At 42.1% G+C, this 27,064-nt stretch overlaps 1 protein-coding gene across 7 annotated transcripts in view; it reads left to right on the top strand.

Annotated features, from left to right (window-relative positions):
* The window catches only part of usp19 (ubiquitin specific peptidase 19), a 32,011-nt gene that overhangs the window by 3,593 nt on the left and 1,354 nt on the right, over positions 1–27,064 (top strand). Inside the window, exons 1-26 of one of the 7 annotated variants that reach the window (XM_031286256.2) lie at positions 1,417–1,614; positions 4,546–4,674; positions 4,929–5,065; positions 6,233–6,805; positions 7,955–8,339; positions 8,795–8,951; positions 9,064–9,135; positions 10,145–10,260; positions 11,247–11,348; positions 12,139–12,353; positions 13,272–13,464; positions 15,147–15,280; positions 15,536–15,694; positions 16,063–16,173; positions 16,303–16,413; positions 16,561–16,662; positions 17,355–17,495; positions 17,576–17,694; positions 17,861–18,004; positions 18,544–18,926; positions 19,039–19,149; positions 20,338–20,554; positions 21,180–21,332; positions 21,510–21,676; positions 21,848–22,023; positions 23,596–23,933. In XM_031286256.2, the coding sequence (XP_031142116.1) occupies positions 1,605–1,614; positions 4,546–4,674; positions 4,929–5,065; positions 6,233–6,805; positions 7,955–8,339; positions 8,795–8,951; positions 9,064–9,135; positions 10,145–10,260; positions 11,247–11,348; positions 12,139–12,353; positions 13,272–13,464; positions 15,147–15,280; positions 15,536–15,694; positions 16,063–16,173; positions 16,303–16,413; positions 16,561–16,662; positions 17,355–17,495; positions 17,576–17,694; positions 17,861–18,004; positions 18,544–18,926; positions 19,039–19,149; positions 20,338–20,554; positions 21,180–21,332; positions 21,510–21,676; positions 21,848–22,023; positions 23,596–23,880 (4,602 nt within the window). In that variant the 5' untranslated portion in view covers positions 1,417–1,604 and the 3' untranslated portion in view covers positions 23,881–23,933. Of the gene's footprint in view, positions 1–1,416; positions 1,615–4,545; positions 4,675–4,928; positions 5,066–6,232; positions 6,806–7,954; positions 8,340–8,794; positions 8,952–9,063; positions 9,136–10,144; positions 10,261–11,246; positions 11,349–12,138; positions 12,354–13,271; positions 13,465–15,146; positions 15,281–15,535; positions 15,695–16,062; positions 16,174–16,302; positions 16,414–16,560; positions 16,663–17,354; positions 17,496–17,575; positions 17,695–17,860; positions 18,005–18,543; positions 18,927–19,038; positions 19,150–20,337; positions 20,555–21,179; positions 21,333–21,509; positions 21,677–21,847; positions 22,024–23,595; positions 23,934–27,064 lie in introns of those variants that run through there. The other 6 variants (XM_031286251.2, XM_031286250.2, XM_031286255.2 and 3 more) reach the window with 6 other exon arrangements.

The following is a 27,064-nucleotide window of genomic DNA, read 5'->3' as shown; positions in this document are numbered from 1 at the left end:
AATATAATAAGATCAGAGGTTAAAGTAAAGCTTTAACAAAGGCTCTTATGTTGATGACAACACATAGCTGATTCGGCACTTCATAATTAACCAGGACCAGCTCCAGTATAGATACTTGACATTGGATCAATGGATTCTTTGTCAGATACTCCATCATGCTGGGTCTGGGTTCTGTTCTCTGTTCTCTATGTTGCTTTGCTAAACTTCACCATAACACTTTCATAGACTAGACTTGCTTATGCAGTTAACACAGGTACATGAGAAGAATAGGCAGTGTTTCAATAGGTCAGTGCTATGTTTTGCTAGTACTCTGTTTGGGTGTATCGACCGTATGCTTTATCATGCTGGTTCCTACTAAAGGGCTGCACGTGTGTTCCAGAATTTATGTTACTGGTTTTCTGCGTCACGCTGTAACTTTCGCTAAGCGAGCGTGAGCCCCTTATCTGTGATACTTGAGTTTGTCAAAGTCATTAGAATGCCTTTACTCTCTTTCTCTGTCTCTTCCCCATCTTCTTCCAATACCTGCCAATGCTAACCCTGTTAGTACACATTATGGTCAACTTTTAAACCATGTCCCACTGGTTGTCTTACTTTGCTAACAGCAGCGCGCTTATCCACATTAGGCAATTATCAGGCTTAATAGAAAACAATTGTCACCGGCGGGAATAAGCGCTAGACTGATAAACCGCCCAGGACAATATATCGGTCGATGTTGGCTTATTGCAGATATGTTGGTATTGGCGTACATATGTCGGTCAACAAGTAACACACAATTGCAGAAGAGAAAAAGGCTTTTAGGTCAACAGTGTCACCACTACATAGTTCCTCCACAAGATGGCACTGATGAGCTTAACATGTATCCTGGTCAAAAGATTGTTTTAACATAACAAATCCAAAGGATAGTAGTGTGTGTGTCTGTCTGTCTGTCTGTCTGTATTCATTTCTACCTTGAGGTGCAGATAGAAATGCTAAGTCCAGGGCGCCCGGATAGCTCAGTTGGTAGAGCAGGCGCCCATATATAGAGGTTTACTCCTCGATGCAGCGGGCCCAGGTTCGACTCCGACCTGCGGCCCTTTGCTGCATGTCGTTCCCCCTCTCTCTCCCTCTTTCATTTCTTCAGCTGTCCTGTCAATAAAGGCCAAAAAATAATCTTTAAAAAAAAAAAAGAGAGAAATGCTAAGTCCACTCTGCTAGTATTTCCTGCGCCAATTAATGGACTTTCTGACCTAAACTGTGGGAATCTGTATACGTGGCCACTTCACTTGTGCTAATACTGTGTTCATATCATGAATGTCGGTGGGATGTTTAACCCAGTCATGAGAGTAAACTGGCGTGGCTTCACTGGAAATGCAACTGTCATCAGCTGGAAGGGATTGGGTGTTGCTTGTGACCTTTTAAGTTTGAGAGACGGGGGGAGATAGAGTGAAGAAGTGAGTGCCGTGGGGAAAGTCAAGGCTCTCTAGTTGCCGTAGTTGAAGACTAAATCGAAATACGAGTGTGTGAAAGATCCATACATGACTTTTTTGCTGACGGGAAATCCATAGCTCGCTATACTTTTGGGATGATATTTTATTTATAATAGCTGCATTGACTTTGAGGTCACTATGGAGAATGGTACGTGTTTGATTTGTTGTACATGTTGGAATATTTTAATTTGAGTTCCCACTCTTGATTCTACCTTGAAAAGCGTGTGTGTGGCTTGATTTGCCATTGTTTATTTGGTATACAGTTTGTGTGGCGCAGACAAATTTAGATGTCCCATCTGTGATTGCTGAGTTCACTGTACTGTCTGCTTCGGTCTGTGACTGAGTGCCCTGGACTGACCCACATATGACTGCAATGATATGCCCTATGTAAATTTGTGATCCGGTACGTTTTCAATATGTATGTATTAGGGGTGGAATGGTACACAGAAGTCACGGTTCGGAACATACCTCTGTTCAGACATCATGGTTCGGTACAATGGAGGGAAAAGCAAAACAAAAATGCAGAATTTTGTTTTATTGTGCATGTCTCAGGCTGTACCACCTAGTGTCATCCAGTCTCTTCCCTGAGCTAGCTGCAACAGCCTGAAGTGTGTAAAGTAAGATGTAAACGGTAAACAATAAGTACCCCACATCATCTCCAGACTCCACCTGTAACTTGTAAACAAAATAAGACAATCAGCTATAAAACTGAAAATACAGCATCTCTTATTTATGAAAGTGCAAATTACATAGAATAATAACAAAAAGAAAATTCTACTTAGGCGAGACCTTCCCCCACAGAAGATAAAAGAAAGTATTCTTGCTATTAAGTGCGACAGACATACCTTTGCCAATTGGTCGTTAGTGAAACGGAGGGTGCAGCTGACATCTCGTGCTCCATCAACGTCCGTGTGGATGGGATGGCATGTTGTAACGAGGTTCGAGTACATACTAGGGCTGAACGATTTTTGAAAATAATCTAATTGTGATTTTTTTTTTCAAAAAATATTGCGATTGCGATTTAATATGCGATTATTTTTTTAAGCTCTTTGTCTTCTGTATTATTCAACAAAGACAAGCAATAAATCATTGTGTAGTATGAACAACACAAGATTAGATAGATTAAACAAACTGTTCTTTCCTGGAGGCCAGACCTGTATGTGATGATGAAATTAGGTGATGCATGAATTTATATGAATGACATCTTTTGTTTAACTACTTCAATCACAGTAGTATATTGAGCACTGACCAGGCCTGGTGTAAACATTCATATGAAAGTCAGAAACAAATCACACAAACTAAAGTGCAGATTGCAGAAATATAAAAACAAATATGTGGCTTTAGCACACTTAGTAGTATTTAGATTATTTAATTGATTGCACATTTTCACACACTGTCTTTGAACTTTATTAGACAGTTAAATAAGTAAAAAATATATATACAACGGTGTATTTTTTACAGCGCACACAGAGAAGCTGCCTCCAGCCCCTCCCTCCCCTCATGAAGTTGCGTGCGTCAACGTTGCACTTGCTCAGAGAGGCTATCATTACGTTAGTAGTAGCATGTTGCTGGTGTTCTTGCCATGGGATTAACTGTACTAATAAAACCGTTGAAACAACGCGGCCACGCTGCTGTGAAAGCTCCCCGAACGTCATTTATCAGAGTCTGGTTGTTAACCCTCTCTGCGGCAGTCTCCTCCACTCCATATATTTATAAAGGAGCTAGCTAACCGCTAATCAAAGCTAATCATTGCTAACCAAGCCTTCAGTTCTGCATGCCTGTATCCATTAACTGCATGTATGGACTCGAGCCTGAATAAAACCCTTCGTTTTATTAAAATGGCTGTAAAAGTTTTAAACTACAACTCAGAGTTGTCTGAATGACAGAAATCTGCTCAAGGTACGGCGTAGCATTAGCGTGCCAAGTTGATGCTTTCTCTGCAGAGTGCAGACTGATTTGCTCCAAATCGCAGCCTTTACGATTAGGAAATCGCGTCTTAACATATCGCGATATTATTGCAAATGCAATTAATCGTTCAGCCCTAGTACATACAGCAAATACTTGAAGCCAGATTCCTCTACGAGTGAATACGGGCGCATTGAAGATGACATGTAAATTCCGATTGCTTCAGTGATTTTTTTTTTTTTTTTTTTTTTTTGGGCCCCGTTTGTATGTGTATCTAAAGGCTGGTTAAGCACTGTAGGGAGGAGAAGTTGGACAGTTTTTTTTTTTGTCTCGTTCCAATGATTGGCACATCTGGGTGATGGCATCGGATATGCGTTAGCACGTTAGATGAAGAACAACGCCGACACACAGTCCTCGTCTTATCCACCACTCTCTCGCCTGTACTACTGTAACTGACTGGGAAACCGAAGTTTTCCCAAACTTGCTCTTAATCTTAAAGAGGCCAGCGGGTCCTCTAACTCTTGTGGGTCGCCACCACTCGCCATACTCGTCCCTAGTGCTGCTATCTCTGACTCACTCACTGGACCGTCGACCTGACAAAAAACTGCATTCATAGGCGGAGCTCGGCTACATAGGCGGCGCGCCAATCAGAGTTTCGGAGCTAAGGCAGGGATACATATTAGGTGTCCCTAAAGAACCCGCGTATCTAACAGTAGTTCCGCATTACATTAGTTCCACATTACATTAATTAATTTGCACGCAAGTTTTATTTATTTTTATACCGTGTTCTCCGTGTAATTTCATGCACCCAACCGTGACGCCTGTACTGTTTCGGTTCAATACGAATACATGTACCGTTCCACCCCTAGTATGTATGTACTCTCTCAGGGTAGAAGAGATACAGTATTTTCACCACTGATCTTACTTAAAATCCTGATTGGCCTTCTGCTTTTATGCTCTGTGTGTGTTGTTTTTTTTTTTTTCATTCTCTGCATCCATTTTGCCAGATGGGATGAACTACTTTCTGTCTTATTTGATCTGAGTGGGTTTTGCTCAGTCCTGTGACTAATATTTTTGAACAGGTTGAACAGGAGAAGTGCATTTTTTTTTTTCTTCTCAAGATTCTTCTCTGGTTTCACATCTGTGTGACTGTCCATTGCTTTGTGTTTTTCAGATGTGTTTGTGGACTGGAAGCAGAATGTCAATGAAGTGACTGTCAGACTGCGCTGTGGGGAGGGGGTGCAGAGGGTAGAGGATATCAACACAACCTTTACTGATACACACTGCAATGTGTGCTTTCCAGGTAAGTCCTAGTAAAGCATGTAACATAACCAGAAACTACAGCAGAGCATACATCAAAAGAATCCAGTTGAATAATATTAAAATACAACCTTGTTGAACCTTGAACCTGTCTCAAGAGTTTGCATGTTAACCATGTGTTTTAACCTAAACATGCTGCATGTTGACTCGTATATCTTGTCATTGCTTCAATTTGACCATGTATGTTGAGTCTAGCGCTGCTCTAATGACATCTGTTTGCATGTTTTCATTTTTCAGATGGACGGCAGTGGAGCTGCCAGTTGCAGGAGGAAATTGAGGCCTCGTGTAGCAGAGTCCAGTACAAGGAGAAGGGAGGTTTTCTGCACGTCATCATGCACAAGAAGATCCCCTTTCACATCTGGCCTTCGCTTAAGGTGAGTCAAGAAAGATTTTTGTTCTATTTGCACTGAGTAAATTTGTGTTTTTTTTTTTTTAAACTGCACATGTAGCATTTTTGCATAATATTGTATTATTTCATGAAAACGTGTCATTTTAGTTCTGAGTAACTAGAGATGCACCAATTGACCGGCTGGTGACCGGAATTGGCCGATTTTCACGTGATCGGCCATGACCGGTGACCGGCCGGTCAGTCTGACATATGCTGATTTTATGCCGGTCAAATGCTGTAAATAAATAATATTGTAAATGCTACCATACACAATGCATAGGAATTATATATAGGCTAGCAAATAATAACAATAAACCCACTATTAACTACATTATCTCAATGCAGTGTAACTACTGTAGCGTGTAAATAATGCACATAAAATACAAACGTGAGCAAGGGCGTTCAACAATTGCCATTATATGGAATCACCGGCCACGTGCTACCTAGCTAGCTGGTGAAGAACACAAACAACAAAATCACCAGCTAACGATGAACTGACAACATAAGTTATATGACTTACAGTTCTCAAGGAGGCACACACGCAATCTCCACTGGCTAGTTATCCCTCGGACAGCGAGTCTCTTTTTTTTTTTCTCACTTTTCCGCCGGGTGGTGCGCGTGCCCGCTCGTGGTGTGAAGCGTGTGTCCGCGCTATTCTGCGACATGCACTCTAACAATCACTGCTTATAGACAGCCTTTTGTACAAATGCATTACCTGTTTTCCCTCAGAAGTTTCTCCTACAGAAGTTTAGTTTGCTAAATATATCAAATTTTTTTTGTTTGATATTGGATGTGAAAAGAAGGAAATGGTTCTTCCATAACATTGCACTTTAGATGTGTGTGAATTTCCCACTAAAAAGATATTCTATGTTCTATGCAAAATGTAAAATGTTCTATTAAAGAAAAGATAGAAAATAAATAATTGTCTGTGCTGTAAAGTGGTTAGAAAAAATGAACTTAGAATTGGCTAAAATCGGTATCGGCAGGTCAAACTCGATGAAAAATCGGAATCGGCCTAGAAAATTGTAATCGGTGCATCTCTATGATTAACACCTGTGACAAAGTGACATTCAAACTGTAAATGGTGTCTTCAGCTCAGTCTGCGTTTTGGTTAAATAATCAAATGTTTTTCCCCCTGCGTACTCTGCTTCAGTCAAACAAGAAGGAGAAGGAGGCAGTACCTGCAGAGACCAAAAAGGACAAGGAGCTGGAGGTGAAACCTGTTGCCTTGGCGTCATTAGAGAAACCCAAAATGTCCTCCTCGCAGCCGAAACTCCAGCCCCAACCTCCCTCCTCGCCTGCGCACAGCGAGTCAAGACGCAGCGGTGGCAAAGCTGAGCGGGGCGTTAAGCGCGGCATAAAAAACAAACCAGCGTGTGACAAGGCCACCACGGACTCTGTGGGGGTGAAAGCTGGAGATGGCCCGACCACCACCAGCAAGCCTGTTGCAGCCACACAAGGCGAGCCTCAGGAACCCAGTGCCAAGCGCACCGTTGTACAGCTGCCCAGGACCACCAAGGAGGCTCCGTCACCGGCCAACAGGGACGCACAATCTGCCGAGTCTACAGTAGCCAGTGGTAAAGCTCCACACACACACCTGCCCGCTGGTCGGAGCCCACAGACGCAACACAGAGACGTAGACAACAGAGCAGAGAGACTAGGCAATGGCCAGGAACAAAAACCAGGAGTGCCTGTTGCTGCTGGCAGCCATACCAACAAAACTCAGGTGAGAAAAGTTGTGTCACCTCAACTGGGTTGCTTTCATTTAGATATGTCAAAATGCACTTCATGTTGTTTCAGTAATGTATGTGAACACTGATTATTAGTGCCTGGATATTAGCTGTGCTCTAATGTGTGGCCAAACAGTTCACTGTATATCGTTCTGTACAACAAAACAAAAATGTCAGTCTGTGAGGCTAATGTTACCTTAAGCATCTGAAGTACAGCGCTGTCAACTGTCAAACTGCATGTTTGTTTTCATTAGCAATTACATTGGAACTCCAAAGATATCCAGCTTACTATCACGGAAGAACCTTTTGGGCTTTGGCCTGCAAAAAATTATTTAAATGATCAATTGTATATCAAAATATTGAGATTTTCTGTCCGTCGAAGTGACTAAACTTTCAGCTCTAAACTTCTCAGATTTCCTTTTATTGTGTCCTAAAACAACATACACATGAGCAGACTTGTCCAACACCAGCAGTTGGTCATTATTACCTAACTATGTAGGTTTTTTTTACAACGCCACTTTTAAATATCACAATTGAATATCATTGAGTAATGTTAAGTATACCACAAATGTAATATGCCTTAAGTGGTCCAATTTTAAGTTTTACTTAGACTACAACTACAGGACTGGAATTGTAATGTATTGAAATCACAATTTGGTCATTTCCTCAAATCATTCTGCGCTATGATTGAATAAGATTAATTCCAATAACGCCATCTGGCCTGTGTGGGCTCTTCCTTTTCAAGAGCTTGAAATAGACTAATTTTATCAAACATTATTACATACAGCAACCACCCTACGTTATTACTGCTTCTGCAAATGAACTCGTGCTACTTACAGTTTGTTCACACAGAAGACTGCCTGATGAAGAGGAGTATACCAGACAAGATATAACTCTTTCTCTGTCTGGTGTGTGTAGTGTAGTGAGGTGTCTTCACAGCATCTGCTATCAAAAAAGTCAACTTTTGCAGATGCGTCAGCTGTCAAGGAATAACTAACTACTATTGTACAGTACATGGCCTTGGTCTGAAGAATGTTTTCCTTCTAGATATTCACTTGGTCCCCAGTGCCTCCAAGGTTCTAGAGAGTGAAAATTGTTCTCTAGAGAATTTGGGGTATACCTTTTTAATGTCTTTTCTGATTCAGGTGGCGGAGAAGCAAAGCCAGTCTTCAGACAGGTCTGGAGCAACAGCACACGGCAGTGATAGCCAACCAGCAGCTCCCGTCAGCACCACTGACTGCCTCAAACCCGTCAGCTTTAACAACGATGTGGACTCTGCCTCTCTAGAAACGCTGGCGGATAGAACTGACTCTGAGCCAGAGAAAAAGCCTCTTGAGCAGGAATCGGAGCAGGATACTCTGATCCGCCAGCAGCTTGAATCAAAAGAGGCAGGTTCGATATCGGCCGTTGGTGTGGCTGGCAAACAAAGCCAGTCACCCGGTCTAGCTCAGAGGCAGGTCAGCTGTGACGAGGAGGAGAAGCAGGACCAGTCGAAGGAGGAGCCTCCACTGGAAATGAAACAACAGGAAGGTTAGTTAAGAAGGTTTGGGGAATGTAAAAGGGTCTTGGGGTGTGGCTATCATATATGCCTCAAAATTGTCATTGTTCCATTGTAAACCAACTTCTTTACATTTGTAAGTATTCATGTAGAATCGTTGTACCCCCACATTGTCACAAAGTCTAGGTATGGGCAATGTATGTAGATCGATGTAGCAAAAACAAAGAAATGTGTGTACACAGTCAGGTTTGTTGCTGTTAAGGTTGTCAACACGGATTTATTTAGCAGTTAAAAATGAGTTGGTTGATACTTGCAGTGTTTGCTCTGTTGATTTTGTAGTGGCGGCCCCCCATGGCAAAATTTCTGCCGCCACGGTATCAGAAATAGGCCAGACGCATATGTAGTTGCGGTTGCCTTTTAAATTATCCTGCCCCCACTGCTAAAAAAAATCCTAAAGGAAACACTGTACTTGTGTATCTTCCTGCAGTCCCAGAGCCGATGGTTAACCTGCAATTTGTGAAGAATGATTCGTACGAGAAGGGCACGGACCTGATGGTGGTTAATGTTTACACGAAGGGGATCTGCAGGGACACGGCCAGGGTCATCTTCAGGGAGCAGGACTTCACCCTCATCTTCCAGACAAGGTAGTGAATGTGATTATACTTCAAAGAAAGGATGGTTAAGCCCTTTTGGCGTGCTTTAATGTCTTTAAAAAAACAACCTGTGAATGCCCTTTTATGTGTCATCCTTTCACAGTGATACTAACTTTCTGCGGCTTCATTCAGACTGTGGTCCAAACACAGTCTTCAAGTGGCAAGTCAAACTCAGGTAAGTGTTGCAGTCGCTCGATGGTGTTTTAAGCCCCCACCGTCGACTTCAAGGCAACGCTGCGACCGGCGACTTCAAGGCACTTAACCCTAACCCTTGCCTAACCCTAGTGCCTTCCATGCAGCTTTGCCTGGAAGACGACGTTTGGGGCTTAAAACACCAAACACCATTGCAGTCACTGTTGCCAGTCATGCGTTTTTCAAAATGTTTTTTCAGATTTCGAAAAATGTAATCTTTAAATGGGCAGTTGGAGGGAGTAGAGATTGCATCTTTTCATGTGCAATTTTGTTCACTGATTTTTTAGGCAATTTTTACCAGGAACCTAGTCAGCATCTTCAGTATCAGTAACATATTGGGAGCACTTATTTGGACCTAATGAGCAATGCATAAACAAAAGTGCTTTATCAGGTCAAACACATGAAAAAGTGGTACATTGTAGCCAAGAACCTGAATTACACTGGGATCACAGTTCACTTAGTCCCCACTATGTTCTACTTTTATTGCCCAATACTAAGCCCAAATGTATGTAGTGTAGAAGAAGGCATAAAGAGAAATTTGTCCTGTGTCATTATTGCTAAAGTAGTCATGATAGGTATCAGGCCATTCATTAACCATTGTTTGCTTTTCAAAATCAAATTGCAACAAAGTCTAGATTTTCAGTAAATGAAAAGTTCCTGGGACATCCTCTAGCTCACCCAGTAAGAGCGTTCGCCCCATGTTGGCTGAGTCCTTTGCAGCGGCGTGGGTTCAAATCTGACCTGCTGCCCTTTGCTGCGTGTCATCCCCCATCTCTTTCCCCCTTTCCTGTCTATCCACTGTCACTGTTTAATAAAGGGAAAAGCCCCCAAAAAATAATCTAAAAATAAATAAAAGTTCCTTCAAAGGAGCAGCTTTAAATGTCTGATCATTCCCAAAACACTAAAAGATTAGTGGTGAGCTGTTGCCTTGTGTCACTCGTTAGTCTTTTAATCTGACCTGTCTCCTTTTTACTCTCTCGTGCCGTAATCAGGAATTTGATCCAGCCTGAGCAGTGCAGCTACTCCTTCACCCCGTCCCGACTGGACATCACCCTGAAGAAAAGGCACAGCCAGCGCTGGGGGGGCCTGGAGGCCCCCGCCACACAAGGTTCTGCCAGGCTTCTTCTTGTTCACACTATGCAGTTATAGATTTTTTGCAGTTGCATGTGTGGTGAAATTCTAGACTGTTACATTCTCAATATCAGTTACAACTTCAAAACACATGATCTTCAAATCAACACATTACATTTGTACATTAAATACACCTCTAGGCAAACACCATTTAAAAACTATCTTTAATTGAACAATATACTGCCACTCCTGGCATGATGTGTGTGTGTGTCTGTATGTGTGCGTTTCATTACTGTACGTGTTTGTATGTGTTCTTTAGGGTAGCTCTAAATGACAGGAATTTGAACTCTGTAACTTAGCTAGTAAGTAGATACGGGTGCCAGTCTATCCTGCTAGCCTTATGTGGCATGCAGACTGTGTGACACCCAAGGCCTGGTGCCCTTGAGAGCCCAGAAACTGGTTCCAAATTGTTTATTTTGTTTATTTTGAGTTTGTAATTTTGAAATTACTTGCCAATAAGTTCCTTGGAAGTTTCAATTACAATGTAATTTGATTCTAATTACAGGAAAAATAGAGACAGTTCATTTGGTACACACAGGTCAGCTAAACATGAAAAAAATGTTTACAGTCAAACATGTATTTTAAAATATAGGGAGAATAAAGTTTCCAACAATAAATTAATACTGAATATATCAGAAATGTGATTTTTTAAAAAAAAAAAAAAAAAAGATTATTCGGGTATTCTGGATAAGCTGGATTCCACCTGCCGTGAAATGAACAAAGTGAGCATCCACAACCCCATGTAAGTGGCGTTTGCAGCGTAATTATGTGCGTGTTGTTTGGTGTAACGTTGTTTTACAAGACAAAGAGAGCATGCACGTTTGTGCAACAAGCAGTTAACTGCCAGCTATAACGACACAGTTGTGCTGCTAGGAAAAAAAGTATGATGGGCGCCTTGTTTCTGTATGTTTAGTTACTTTGTTTGTGTCATGGGCAAATTGTATTTCTGTCCACCGTTTTTAGAGCCGGTGTCACACGATCTACACTTCAGAGAGCCGCGGTCGCGCGACCTCCACTTAGAAATCGATTGTGTGGGAGCCGACAGGGACCTCATGGTGCATCCAGGTGCACCTCGTAAACTCTAAATTCTAAATTTCAATTTCTTTTTCTTTTTGTCCTTCGTTGAAATACATCTGTCATTACTTTCTTGTTCCCAATACAGCATTTTTAATGATATGCTAAAATCATATCAATATTTCATTTAATTTCATATGGCTGAAGATCTAATTTTTAAAGTTTTCAGCAAACCCCACAATATTCTTGTAAAACAGGTCCCCAAGAACCTTTTGATGATTTCAAAGTTTTTTTACTGCAGCATTTCTTTTATAATTAGGTGCCTACCCCATGCGTATAAATTGCTATAAAATTTAATTACAAATTTAACCAAACTGCTCTGTCGTGCCGTGCTCTGCACTTTGTATATTTTCCTGCTTTTTTGTCCTTTACCAATCGCAAGCCTGATATATTTACTTTGGTTTGAAGGGAGCTTCTTTCTCCAGTTTTTCTCATAATTGGTACCAAATGACCTACTTTTGACATACAAACCTCCGAAGTAATAATCTGGAAAATTCCTGTAACTGTAAAACTAAACTTAAGATTTTGTCAGTACAGCAATATATGGGAATTAGTTGATTGTTTAAATTGCAGAAACCACGTGGTTAGTCAGCACTGCTATATTAACTAAAGAATAATAAGTGTAAATCATTTTATATTATTTTAAAATAATGGGAACGTTTTTAATTTTCAAAAGTATGCCCAAATGAAAAGGCTTTACACCACAGTTTACAACTATTCATGTCCAGTACGGTCCAGACCTTCATCTTCTAACCACAAGCTCCATTGTCCTCTGTTTAAGGTGCAGTGGGTGGCGCCAAGGTTGCTGTACCCTCCAGCCCTTCGTGCATTGAGAAGAGCCAGCCAGGCAGCAGCCAGCACAGCCTCCCAGCCAAGGACGAGCCTCCAAGGGTCGGGGAGGAGAAACCTAAGCCCCCCAAGGCCTCATCTAGAGTGGAGGATGGCGGTCTAGATAATGTTGCTCCTCGCACGGTCTCTGAGCCCACTGTTACCACGGTGAGCAGAAAAACAAATGGTCATCTAAACTGAAGAGATGAGGCAAAAAAAAAAAAAAGTACTGTTGTTTGTACACTGGTTGGTTTGATCTTATCAGTCTGGCACCATATTATCAGTCTAATGGTCCAGACACACCGAGCCGATAATCGGCCGTCGGACAGTCTGGCGAGGCCAGTGACTCGAGTCTGTTCGGTGTGTTCCGTGCCGTCTTCCGTCCGAGGGGCCGTCGTCCTTCATTTTGGCCGATTTGACATGTATAATCGGCGGGGTGGGCACTGCCGGCAGTCGGACTCAAATGACCCATCTGATTGGTAGAGTGCTAACCCGGAAACGGAGAGCGGAATGAGCGTGACTAGAGTCTCTCAAAATCTGACGAAAATCTTTTAAACTGACCTTTGTTGATCTGAAATGAAGACAGATTCAGCAACTGCACGGCCTGTTTCTCGCTTATAATGTTTTCAGAAACTCGTTTCGGTGAACTATTTTAGTAAAATATGAGATCGTATTCTGATCAAGCCGCCATGACAGTCTGTCTTTGAATTTCCGGAGAAACCAGAGTCACGTGTTCGTCCAATCGGCTGCCAGTTTTCATTTTTGGGCAACAGTACAGATTAGCACCGCCTGCTGTTATGGAGACGTATTACATCTCGTCGCTTTGGTGTGTTCCGAGGCACTTTTTTGACCAACTTGGGGAGACTGATCAGTCCAACTGCCTTTTCTGCCGAGGGTCGGCCGTCTGGTCAGTGTGTCTGGGCCTTTAGAATAGAAAGGGAAAGATATATTGACCATATAAACTTGACGTAAAATAATTTAAAAAAAAAAAGATCTATATTGCAATGTAGTCCAATCTAAGTAGAAATGAAGATGAAAATTGAATGGTTCCAATTTGTAGAAATGGTGTGTTCTTTCCTGTTTCAGCCTAAGCCTACCTGCATGGTGCAGCCCATGACCCATGCACCTCCTGCCAGCAATGAGCGCCATGAAGAAGAAGAGGAGAAGAAGGTGTGCCTGCCTGGTTTTACAGGATTGGTCAACCTCGGCAACACCTGCTTCATGAACAGTGTGATCCAATCCCTGTCCAACACCAGAGAACTCAGGGATTACTTCCATGGTAAATAGCGTCTAGTTTGTTTGGGGCCGGACGCATATTGTAATACATAGGTATATTTCAATGCCATTCTGATAAAACGTTAATTTTGAGCAAATGCGTAATTTATTACACCACTTTATTCTACTGCCAAAGACAGAACCCTGTTATGTTGCTAGGAAATAAGACGGGGTGTGTTTTATTTGTGCTTGGGTACACAGATACACATCTTAATGATTGCCTCATTAATTCTTGTTATATTGAATGCCGCTGCTTGCGGATAGTCCTAGCGACTGCTAACATGGACATAAAAGCGGTGCCAAGTGGCCCAGAGGAGATAATTTAACAAGGATTCTGTAACCTCCTCTAGGTTTATCTGAATATGCTAGAAAAACTGTAGTTTCTGCAGTTCAAGCATTTAAAACATTGAAATAATTCCTGCAAAATCTGGGTCACTTTGGACACGATGCATGTAGCCAGTGACAATGAATGTTGTAGGGATAATACTTCAGCTGATTAAACTATACATCACATACAAATACAAGGGCTATAGTGTATATCTTTTTTACATTCATTATAGCAAAAAAACTGCAGCAAACACGATGAGCCTGTCTTACAACACACACTCATGCCAGTACATTTAAAATGTTTACCTGTATTATAAGTATTTTGGTCACTGTGTTTCAATAGGGTTTTAGTTGTGACTTTTGGCTCATTTTCATATTCCACATGAAGTCTTTCCAAGGTAGTTTTACTATGATGATTTCCAAGCTCCCAGTGACTTCTGTAGTTTATGTCTGGTACCATTAGGGGCTTTCCGACCGGAGGGATTTTTGCAGTTCTTAGAACTAAACATTCCTAGAACACTTTTTTCGCCATGTTCCGACAGGAAATATTTGGGGATTTTTAAGTTCCTCTGGCCGCAGTAGCGTACTTTTTTAGCTTCTACTTCAGAGCAGGGTCTTTTCCCTTTTCCTAGGTGTACTTGATTGATCGAACTTATAAGTCACGCCCACTGCCAACTCGAAACTTGCAGACAGAGCAACAACCAACAATGGGACATTTTTAATAATTTATTAAATTCACTTCTGACAACGTTTTAGGCGAGAAATCAACTGTTTAGATTTTGAATATAGGCAGTCTTGCGAAAATTGATGCCGAACTGACAATTTGCTTCAAAGTTTTTGGAGTTGAGAAGCTCCATGAAGTGAGGCGACAGCCAGCAAGTGCTTGCCCCGGCCTCTAGCTCGTCGCTCGGTCAGTTATGCTCAGACACCTCGCGGTAAGCTGGAGGTCTCTTAGACCACTCTCGTAAATAAGAGGCTTTTATTTCGCCGTTGGCGGTTCGGTTGTTTAAATATCACAACACATGTCCATCATAAGATTAACAGGAACCTGTGGTTAACTGTCTTTTCGGAGTTAAACTCCACAAATGTGTCCTGCAGCTCGCCGGCCCAGACACACACACACACACACACGCACACACATACACACACATGTCCACAGCGCAGCAGGCGTCACTCCCTTACCCCTCCTACCAGTCCCTATGGCCACTTGGCCAGTGGGAATGCAAACGGAAAAAAAGATTTTGGGGGAGAGTAGTTCTTAGAACTGCTTAGAAGTGTACTTTTCCTCTAAAAAGTACAAGTACTATCCAGCCGGAAAGCACCTAACGTCTCATGCCTGGATTTTCTCTCCCCCTGCAGATCGAGCATTTGAGGCAGAAATCAACTGCAACAATCCTCTGGGAACAGGAGGCAGGCTAGCCATTGGCTTTGCGGTGCTGCTCAGGGCCCTTTGGAAAGGAACACACCACGCTTTCCAACCCTCAAAACTCAAGGTATACAAGCAGCACTCAGATATTTTCCAGTTGAAGAAAAATATTAAATCTATTATGTAATCAATCTTATTTACCGTTGCTTCTGTTTTACTTTGGAAGTGTTGAACTGTCTTGGACTGCATGGATCACATTTTTTTTTAAATTCCCTCTTCCCCAGGAGAAACTTGGTTCATGGTGAACGTAGCAAGGACAATATGATCAGGGTTGTAATTCCCCCCTCTCCTTCCTCTTTGTCATTTGTTTGTAACTGCACAGGCAATTGTGGCCAGTAAAGCCAGTCAGTTTACAGGTTACGCCCAGCACGACGCCCAGGAATTCATGGCTTTTTTGCTGGACGGGCTCCACGAGGACTTGAACCGCATCCAGAATAAACCTTACACAGAGACGGTCGACTCTGACGGACGGCTGGATGAGGTGGGTGTTTTTCTCACCTATGAGATATTGTAGAGGTGGTCTGGTAATTAAATCTCTGGCAGGAAATGCATTGCAATTGCTGCTGTGATTAGTGACTTGTTTTTAAGCGTAATCACTTAATAATAATTACTTAACTCAAGATAACAACAAAGTAAAACAAACTTCTCATAGGTGTGTGTGTGTATATGTATATATATATATATATATATATATATATATATATATATATAGATAGATAGATAGATAGATAGATAGATAGATAGATAGATAGATAGATAGATAGATAGATAGATAGATAGATAGATTATAATTTTTTTTTTTTTTTCTCGAAATAACTACCTGAAGGTGTATTTTGTTTGTTGGTGCAGGTGGTGGCTGAGGAGGCATGGCAGAGGCACAAGATGAGAAATGATTCCTTTATAGTGGACCTCTTCCAAGGCCAGTTTAAATCTAAGCTCGTCTGCCCCACATGCTCCAAGGTAACGCACAATACCATTCCACAAAATGTTTTACTTTCTTAAAAGTAAGTGCTTTTAAATGTTTGCCTTGTTTTGGTGATGACTAACCAACTCCCTTTCATTTTCTGCTTACTTATCTCTCTTCTTCAGGTTTCCATCACCTTTGACCCTTTCCTCTACCTGCCCGTGCCCTTGCCCCAGAAACAAAAGGTGCTCTCAGTTTTCTACTTTGCCAAGGAACCTCATAAAAAACCCATCAAGGTAAGATAAAATAACTGGTTTCCCACTCACAATGTCTATTAACAATGTATTGCAGAAATGAGGCTTTGCTTTGTTTTGAGAAAATGTAAAGATATCTTCCATGTGACCCACTCTCTGATGTACCTTTTATCCATGTGTGTGTCTCAGTTTTTAGTGAGTGTGAGCAAGGAGAACTCCAGCACCGCTGAAGTCCTCGAATCCATCTCCAGGAGTGTCAGGGTCAAACCAGAGAACCTCAGACTGGCAGAGGTTTGATATCTCAAATATTCAGGATTTCATACTCGGAGAGAAATTTCTAATAAATAATAGTTTTTTTGTACTCCTTATGTGGGTGTGGAACTAAATATAATCCTGATAGATTCAGAGCAATGTTAAGCAGTGGTAGTCATTGACTACTGTTCACTCTCAGGCTACATTTACTTTTAAAGTTTTGAGCCAAAAGCGATCTCTGTGCACACAAATGTTTTTAGTTCCAGTAGAAGAACTAGTCTCCGTTTAAACTAACACGCCCAAACCGCATATCTCATCAACATTCTCGTATACTGGGCATAAACAGGAGGCAGCGTGTATACTCCGCACGTTGCTGGTAGTTGCCATGGTAACGTTAATAGCTTAGTCGCAGAGACGTCATGACCCAATCACACGGCGAAACATTGGCATCAAGGTCAGTGTTGCCAAAGGTCTTCGTTTGCGGCTGTTGAGGCTCCAACACAACCCCGGAGAATCCAAACCAAAACGGGGTCAGAAGTGTTTTCAAATGTCTCTGGTTTAGGGTCTCTGAAATGCCAGAGCAGTGTTAATGCAAGGTGTAAACGTAGCAAAAGATAGTCGTTTTTAAACCAAAACATAATAATGTAAACGTAGCCTCACTTAGCACAAATGGAACAATCAGAAATGGCTTACTTGAGGTCAAAACTGGACTTGTTTCTTCTCCCTCTCAGGTGGGGAAGAACCGCTTTCAGCGCATGTTCTCGCCGTCCCATTCCCTGGACATGGTGTCCTCCTCTGACATGTTGTTCTGCTTTGAGGTGCTTTCCAAAGACATGGCCAAAGAGAGAGTGGTATTGCTTCGAGTGCAGCAGGTAATTACAACCAAGTCCTGATTTTACACTTCTACAACGTGTTGTTCACAGATATTGAGTGGACTTTGTTTGCCCTACAGAGACTCCAGGTCCCTAATATCCCCATCTCAAAGTGTGCTGCCTGCCTGAAGCCTCCAGTGTCTGAGGAAGACAAGCTGAAGCGGTGCACACGCTGCTATCGTGTGGGCTACTGCAATCAGTGAGTTCTAGTAGAAGATGCTGTCTCAGCCTTGCAACAAATTACATACCAAGATTGTTTGAAACAGATTTGTTGGGGGGGAAAAATGTTTTCAAATCTACACTGAGGCATCGGTAGTTTTTTAAACCCATTAACATTTCTGTGAACTTGTTAACTCCCTTCCCAGAGTGTGTCAGAGGACCCACTGGCCCAATCACAAGGGTCTGTGTCGCCCCAACACTGAGAACGTGGGCCTGCCCTTCCTGGTCAGCGTGCCGGAGTCCCGGCTCTCCTCTGCTCGTCTCACCCAGCTACTAGAGGGTTACTCCAGGTACACGCTCTAACTTACAGTCCTTGGTGCTCATCATATATTGAATTATACTTAGTGATGCATTCATGTTTTTCATTTACATGTGTTGCAGCTGTATATTTTCAAACGGGGAAGGAAACCCTGTCTTTGAATTTTATTTTGGTCTCCTTTTAATAAAAGTGCTTGTGACAACTCACATTTGACTTACAACTGAACATATTCAGCCCGCTTTAAATACCAAGATACATATTGTGTATCGCCACTCAGCCGAAAAATACAGAGATATGGTTTTTAGTTCATATCGCCCAGCCCTAATGTCAGCATTACAACATGGACACAACTCGTAACAGTTAGCTGCTTTTGTGTCCAGGAAAGGAAGGAAATTCTTTACTCGGCTGTCATCATGACACCTGGCACTTGTTACTTGCCAGATAACAAATAATTAGAGAACATAATTGCATGTCACATCTACTAGTATATGCATGGTTGAGATCACTGGAAGGAATCCCTCATTTATAAAATGCAGTGTATTGTAATCACTCTAATGTCTCTCTGTGCAGGTTTTCCATCAACGTGTTCCAGCCTCCTTTCCAGTCAGGTAGGACATCCCCTGAAACATCCCAGTGCCGGGTTGACCTCCCCCTAATGCCAGCAGGCTCTCCTAAGGGTCTTGGGACCGGGGACGAGGCCATGGGTGATAGCAGTACTGTAGGAGCAGGTGATCTGGAGCTGGAGAGTCACTCTCTGCTGCCTGAGTCCCAAGTGGAGAATCCTCAGGCCTCAGCCCTCCTGTCTGGGGACTCAGATTCCCTCTCCACCTCCCAGACCTCACTCTCCACCACGCGGACTTCAGATTCAGGATTTTCTGAGCCCACGTCCTGCTGCTCTCTGGACCCTCATGCTGAAAAAGAGACGTCCTGTGAGAAGGCAGTGCGGCCAGAAGGTAATAACATAGCTATTAACAGACGTATGCTTCAGTATTTCTGGGATTTTTTTATTTTCTTTTGTCTCTACGTCTTTTTCACACATTCCTTATTCTTGCCACTTCTTTGCAGCTGCAGTAACAGGGTATCAGCATCCAAGTGAATCAGCATCAGGCCATGCCAGTCAGTTCTACATAGCTCTGCTGGACTCTAACAACAAGGAACAGAAGCTGGATGAGAAAGGTACGGCCAGTATTGTCTTAAGTACTGATATTCAGTTGGATACCTAGTCATCTTATTTCCATGTTCAAAATTGCATATTCAGTTTTTGAGACTGTCAGAGAGGTGTTGATCTACTGTTACTCTATTGTAATGTTTAGGACCATAGTTTGTGGTGTATTCCAGTATGTTACAAGCTGCGTTTCCATTGTCCGGTAATGACCGGTCATTGACCGGAAAAAAATGATGAGGGCCGAATAATTCTAATTGTCTCAGCTCAGAATGACCGGTGGAAATAATTCCCTCTGCACAATTTGAATTGTGTTAAAATAGGCTACGGTGATTTTCATATCTTTTGTTTTATTAAAACAATGAACAATCATGTTTTTTTCTGACTGACTGCTGTAGATTTACAAACTGCGACAAGTAAGCGTGGAAGTCAAAGCCCAAGCCCTGGGGAAACAGGGAAATATTGCGAGCGGCCGGTCTAATGTCAATTAAGCCAAGAAATTGCCAGCTAGGACGAGTCGGCACCAGCTACACCACCTCTCATTAAAGTTAATGCCACAAATGCACATCGAGATCCAATATATGATGACAGCCCTCCGCTGTCACAGAGGCTTGACTTTCTCAACAGCCTGCAAGGCGCTTATTAGGGATTACACTGTAATCTATCCGAAGGGAGTCAAACTGGCCACGGTAGCCTGTGTAATTGCCATCTGCAGTGTGCCAACAGAGAGAGGCTTCTCCCTGCAGAAATCTTTTTTTTTTTTTTTTTGGGGCATTTTTAGGCCTTTATTTGACAGGACAGCTGAAGACATGAAAGGGGAGAGAGAGAGGGGAATGACATGCAGTAAAGGGCCGCAGGTCGGGGCCGCAGGTCGGAGTCAAACTACGAGGAGTAAACTTCTATATATGGGCGCCTGCTCTACCAACTGAGCTATCCGGGCGCCCCTCCCTGCAGAATTTGACCAGAACCTTTCCCTTTTGACCGGTAAAATAAAACCTTACCGGTCACATGACCGGCACCAATTTTTTTCTTGCGGAAACACTGGTTACAAGATGTAGTGAGTTTTTCCCATCTTTGTTTAGGCTATATGTTTTTTTGCTGTATGTACTTAAGATTGTTACTTAAGATTTAACTTAAATAAATAAAGTCCAACACACCAGCACTGTTTTTCTCCATTCTCTCTCTCCCCAACCCCTCTGCAGAGGACCTTCTGGCAGACCTCCCTGAAGACGCGACCCTGGAGCTGGTGTGGAAAAACAACGAGCGTCTGAAGGAGTATGTCCTGGTGAGCTCTAAGGAGCTGGAGTACGAGGAGGACCCTGGCTCTCTGAGTGAGACAGCCAGAGCGGGACACTTCACCCTGGAGCAGTGCCTTAACCTCTTCACAAAGCCAGAGGTGCTGGCGCCAGAGGAGGCATGGTAGGGATCTTTATTTTGTGATTAGAATCTAAAATAATGCAACATTGTCTCTATCATTCTGGTTTCTTTCTTGTTTCTCGGCCAAGGTTGAATTCGCACCACATGGAGCATTTTCGCATTCCAGTTCCTCAGCTACTCGTGAAATAATAATACAGAAACTTGTGACAGTTGTCTTCCAAAATGAGCTTAGTGCAGTCCTTCATTTATGAGCTGACATAATATAAACCAACTATAGGAAATGATCCGAAAATAGAGACAGTGGCAACATCTGATAGCTGGCAAGCTGGCAGTTGTTCATGATGAGAGGGTGAGGCTGGCAGTGTGTACTTGAGGGTGTCTCAGCCTGCCCAATAATACAAAGAAAGAGTAAACCTGTTAAAGCTGTATTCAGCCATGGCCTTAGCCTCCTGGTTGCCAAGTCAGGGCCCATCAGGTTCTGTGTCGCACCGGGTAATTGCAAGTCTAATTATACATGCTATGTAGTTATATTTAACCAGAAACCGAACGGACTTCTTTCAACATTTAATCACTGTAGTGTTTTTGTCCTTCCTCTTTCACTGGAGAGCAGGGCAATGTTGAACAATGGTCGTTACTTATGCACTTATCCACACACTCTGTTTTTAAGGTACTGTCCAAAGTGCCAGCAGCACCGAGAGGCCTCCAAGCAACTGCTGCTGTGGCGTCTGCCCAACGTTTTGATCATCCAGCTCAAACGCTTCTCCTTCAGGAGCTTCATCTGGAGGGATAAGATCAATGACATGGTTGACTTTCCTGTCAGGTAAACTCACAGTAAAGAGTTGAATTTCCACCACATATCAATCTGCAGCACACCACTCATTTTGATTTGCTTTAATGTAAAAAGATAAATTATAACAAGTTTTTGACGTTTAAACGCAGTACTTGGAGCCCCATGTTCCCACATTTTCTTAACGCTTCTAATAATCCTGTCCTCTAGGAATCTGGATCTAAGTAAGTTCTGTATTGGCCAGAAGGATGAGATGCAACAACCCCCTATCTATGACTTATATGCAGTCATCAACCACTATGGAGGAATGATAGGAGGCCACTACACGGCGTACGCTCGCCTGCCGAGTGACAAGAACAGCCAGCGCAGTGATGTTGGTGAGTGTGCGGTCAATGCGGTTTATTCCCATCTTCATATAACTGTTAGTAGTTCTTACAAGTTTTCCATCCTCCCTATTTTCTCTTGTTGTTGTCTACCACCCTGTTGTCGACCTCTCTTCCCTTCCTCCTCCTCCTCCTCCTCCTCTACCCATCCATACTGCCCCGCAGGCTGGCGTCTGTTTGATGACAGTACCGTGACAATGGTGGAGGAGAGTCAGGTGGTGACACGCTACGCCTACGTCTTGTTCTACCGACGACGGAACTCACCCGTGGAGAGGCCGCCACGCTTCCTCAGGCCTGTAGGAGCCGAGTCGCCCTCTGCCACAGGAGCTACTGCGAGCCAGGTGAGGGCGCCACAACACTAAGAGACAGAGGATCACGCCTGTAGAAGTGGTTTTCACATGTGGTAGCCAAGGTTAAGCTTTTATCAAAGGCTTTAATATCCTTTGCCTAATTCACATTTTACACCATATTTGTGTTAGCCTTTAAGTGGAAAGTTGACCTGATATTTAGTTTAATTTTCAGAATGTTACCCTGTACATACTTCTTGTTCTGCATGCAACTTTTCTGGTGACCTGAATCCAATGAAAGCAACACTAACTCTTTAAAATGCTAATGTCAGTAAGCGTAGCAGTGTAGTACAGGGTTAAATGGAGGGTGTATAAATGGATTAGCTTGGGGTGAAGAGTTTTGGGAAAATACCCTAACTGCACAGTTAATGCAATGCAAGTACTGCCCACCTGTGAAAATGGAGTTAAAATAGTTTGCAGATGCATGCCATTACAATGAGGCCGTCACACATGTTTATTCTACATGATATAGAATCAGATTGTGCCTGCTAAGTTGAAAAATGATTCCAAACTTCCAACTTCCCCAGGAATTGTGCGTTGTAAACAGATGACGTATATATTTGAATGGAACAACAACTCCAAAGTGTTCAAATTCACCTTTCATGGCTTTTGGGAAATTGATTGTGTCAGCCACTAATCATGAATTAGCAGTATTTGGCAGGTCTCTTTTCAAATAGTCTTGAACAGAGCTCTTGATGTGAGGTGCCTTATAACTACATAAAGGAAAGATCCTTTATTTACTGTAGATTCAGTGAAGTGCACTGCTTTAATGTATTAGGATGTACAGATTTCTGTTCAGTTGAAGAGGTTGAGGGGGAGAGCTGTGCATGCTCTTCAACATTTGCACATTCAAGTCACATTCAGTTCAGTTGGGTTAAATTACAGAGCATGATCTCTTTCACTCTTGGATGTGTCCACTTTCTGGCTTCTGCCTCTCTGAAGATGCACTTTAATTTCTGTATCCAGATGAGATCTTCCTCTCTACAGAAATTAAACAAACGCGGTGTTGTGTTTATACAGTTTGTTTTTATCACACTGGTTGTCAGGTGTAACCTTGTGATGCTTATAATGACTTGAGACTGTGTGCGATCTTATGGGATAAATGGTTCTCCTGTTAAACCATACATTCACAAAGACAACACTTTTTCTCTAACTTCTTTGCCCCTTATTTTAAAAGCGTATATTAACTTTAAATTCAGTTTTGCAATGAACTGAAACCGTACGCCTAAACTTTATTTTCTGATATGTACCGTGTTGGATTTGGTAGAAAGGGGCATCAGAAAAAAAGTTATGTTCTTGTGCTCTTGATTTCCTTTACTGTGTTTACTTTAAAATCATGCGAATATCCTCCGCACTTTACCCATCTGATTTCGGAAAAACAAGCCTCTCAAACTGTCCCAGTTTGTCCCTAAACTATCAACAGAGAGGTCACGTCATTAGCTTGTTACAAACCACTGTTGATCTGAAATTGTGGGGTAGACCAGCTAAATGTTCCAAAATGTAATCATAGTATTTGTTAGACAACGCCTTTTCCCAGAAGCTGACACCGGTTTCCGCCAATCGCAGGCCTCTCTAATATGGCGGGAACTGGAGGAAGAAGAGGAGGGGCTCAACGAAGCCCCCCGCGGACTGCTCCGCTCTGCGCGGCGGAGGCGACAAGCGTCGAGGAACGGAGATGAGGAAGACGAAGACAGAACTGAAGGATCTGTGCGACGGCACCGCAGGCAGAGGATGTCGGACCATCCCGATGATGACTGTGTGCGCTATTTTGTTCTGGGCACTCTGGCAGCCGTGTTTGCTCTGTTCGTCAATTTGGTCTACCCTCTTCTCTACAAATCCAGCTGGACCTGAGTTGGTGACTTGATTTTGGCCGGGGCATTCAGAAGTATGAATGTTCAGTTGTTCAAACAAACAAACAAACAGAGGTTAGATAGGAAACTTTGGAAGTTTTAATACTGAACTGAAGTAAGTGTTCTTCCAACACTGCAACACTTGAAGTGTATGTATAACTTTACATGGCTCAACCCTTTAAAATAATTTGGACGCTACTTCACACATTAAAAGACACTGAGGTTGCGGCCTCTAGCTCACCCAGTAAGAGCGTTCGCCGCACGTTGGTCCTGCCCGGGTTCGAATCCGACCTGCGGCCCTTTGCTGCGTGTCATCCCCCATCTCTCTCTCCCCCTTTCATGTCTATCCACTGTCACTATAATAAAGGGAAAAGTCCCAAAAACTAATCTTTAAAAAAAAAAAGACACTGAGGTTAGGGCTGGGCGATATGGCCAACATCTTCTATCCCCATATACGCCATTTCATATCTTGATAACAATATCACGATCATGTTTTGCGGTAATTCAATAAATAAATAGCATACAGGAAATAATGTTAAAGCCTGTTTTTATACACTCCTGTGTGAATTAAATACTTCACAAAAATAAAAGTACTTAATATTTTATTTCATTAAGAACTGCATAATGTGCAAGGATCAGAACGTGAAGCGTCGTCCAGATGACATAAATATTGCTGCAACGCAGTTCGGCCACCTGCTGGTCTTTCGACATCGCAATAGAAACAACATAGAAAAATATAGATGATCACATTTGTGTATCATCTTGACTATATATATATATATATATATACATATATATATATATATATATCGTCAAAATGGCCAGCCCCAACTGAGGAGACAGCAAAAATATTCCGGTTATCATAAGCGAACATCGTAGTTAAAGCTGCAGTAGACTGATAGTATCAGCACAGTACCCGTCTCTATGCATTGTATTGGCCCTTGCTTCCAGTGCATGTGTGCTTTTTAACAATTTGCAGTTTTTTAAGTCATATTTTGAAGATAGCTCTCAGATGTTGAGCTCTGCCAGCCTTAATCACCTACACTAATATTAAATCATGGAGTTATTCATTCTTCACCTTGGAAACAGTAGTTTGGCTAAAAAAAATCCTAAGTCATGGAGGTGTGGTTTAAAGCTCTGAAAAAAGCTTGTAAGTTGACCTTTTAGTTCCAATTTTTTTTGCCAAAGAAACTGTATAGTTGTACCTAGTGCTTATAAGCTGATAAATGACAAAATTGTCGTAGTAAAAGACATGCTCTCGATCTACAGATGACGCCACTGTTGATGACAGTCTTCTGTTTTTATTGCACTACACTATCAAGAGAATGAGATTGCAAATTCCTGCAGTACGAGGGCAAGAAAGAGTAGTATGTAAGAAGAGGCACTTCAGCAATGACACTTTTCAAATGCTATTTTTGTGTGTGACCAATTGCTGTTGCTTTTTTATGTCCCTAAATTGAACACTTACTGATTTATGGTATATCACTGTTTGCCTCCAGCCACCATCATGTTTTTTTAAATAGTCCCTTTCAGCAATATGTACTGCATTTCACTGTAATTATATTTTTTTTTCTTCCATGATGTTTGTTTTTAGCTTTTTGTTATTGAAATGCCTGTCAAAGTCTGTTTTAGTTGCTTTTAATGTAACATATTTTTTAAAGCCATAGCCAGGTGAGGATGTTAAATTCTCAGGATAAAATGTAGTAAGACAATGTGTTGCTCTGTGTCCATGAGAAATGTACGGACTATGCAGTCTTGTCACAGTCAAGTTCAACTAGAGTGTGCAATTATTGATTAAGGAATTACCGTCCACCTCTGAATGTAATGGTTTTTAATGTGTTAAGCTTGATTTATACTTCTGCGTAAAATATACGGCGTTGCTACGTACGTAGGTACATGGAGACACAAACCTATGCCGGACCCTACGCCGTAGCCTAATGTGCTCGGCCGTGTCTTGGCAGCGTTGCATTTCCCCCTACTCATTTCCTGGTTCTCTTTCTCCATAAACAACATGAAATCAAGGAGATGGTTAACTTTTCCTGCTCCAGATTTCCCACCGTGCTCAGAAAACACAGGGGAGTCACTTTGTTTCTCTCACTATGACTCTAGAGTCGCTACTCGCTCCAAAGTTAATTACCGTCACTCTCTCACTTGCTCCCTCGCTCTATCATTCACTCCACACACACACACACACACACACACACACACACACACGCCGGCTCGACGCACACACCAACGCCCAAGTATAAACTTCATGCCACTTATGTAGGCCACGGCGAAAGCTCTGCGCAGAACCATAAATCACGCTTTACGCTTTTATGCTTTGAGTGGAAAGCAATTGATTATGGACAGTTTTGGAGCTCTAAAACATTTCATTTTACATTATTTTTAAAGTACTCAATTACTATAAACAAAAAATACATAAAAATCCCTAAATGTCTTTTATTAATTACATACTTCAAAGATGCTAATGATTTTATGACTTTATGATCAGCAGTTTAAAATTAGTTCTTAAACACTTTCTGAGACTCCAAACTGTCCATAGACCACGTCTTTACTCTGTGTGTGTCTGTGTGTGTCTGTGTGTGTCTGTGTGTGTCTGTGTCTGTCTCAGGGAAATCCAAGGCAGTGTAGAGTGACCTGTCTGCCTTAATTGCTCAGCAAAGCTCAGAGCACCGTCAGACTGTGCATACCTGACTCGGATATATGCAAGGCTGAAGTCTGTCTACTTTTAAAAGTCTTTTTAAGGTATAGCTTGTGCTTAACATTCAGTACTTTGTGAATTAAGGGAAATCTCCTGGTACCCAACATAAACAGCAGTAGTGAGATCAACAGATGTTAAACTCATATCCAGACAGTTGACGTTCAACTGTAAGTTGTTTTTTACCATTTAAATGCTGTTGGGTGTTTGTTTAGTTGACTGTGTTTAAATGGACCAGACTGAAAGGTGACACTGTGTGTGTGTGTGTGTGTGTGTGTGTGTGTGTAGTCTGCTATGAAATGTTAGTTGGAAAGAATTGTCATGACTTGGATTTTGTACGGAAATGATTTAAGGTCTCTATCTTTGAATTCCTGAGTTGTTGATATTTGCAAGCACTATTTAAAAGAAAGTCATAACCTATTTTAATTTTCCTGCAATAATGTAGATACCTCCATCTAAATGCTGCTTCCCTAATATACAATGC

Source organism: Sander lucioperca, chromosome 12, assembly GCF_008315115.2.
Source record: "Sander lucioperca isolate FBNREF2018 chromosome 12, SLUC_FBN_1.2, whole genome shotgun sequence".
NCBI classification, from domain to species: domain Eukaryota; kingdom Metazoa; phylum Chordata; class Actinopteri; order Perciformes; family Percidae; genus Sander; species Sander lucioperca.
This window is presented reverse-complemented; position numbering and strand designations above follow the sequence as displayed.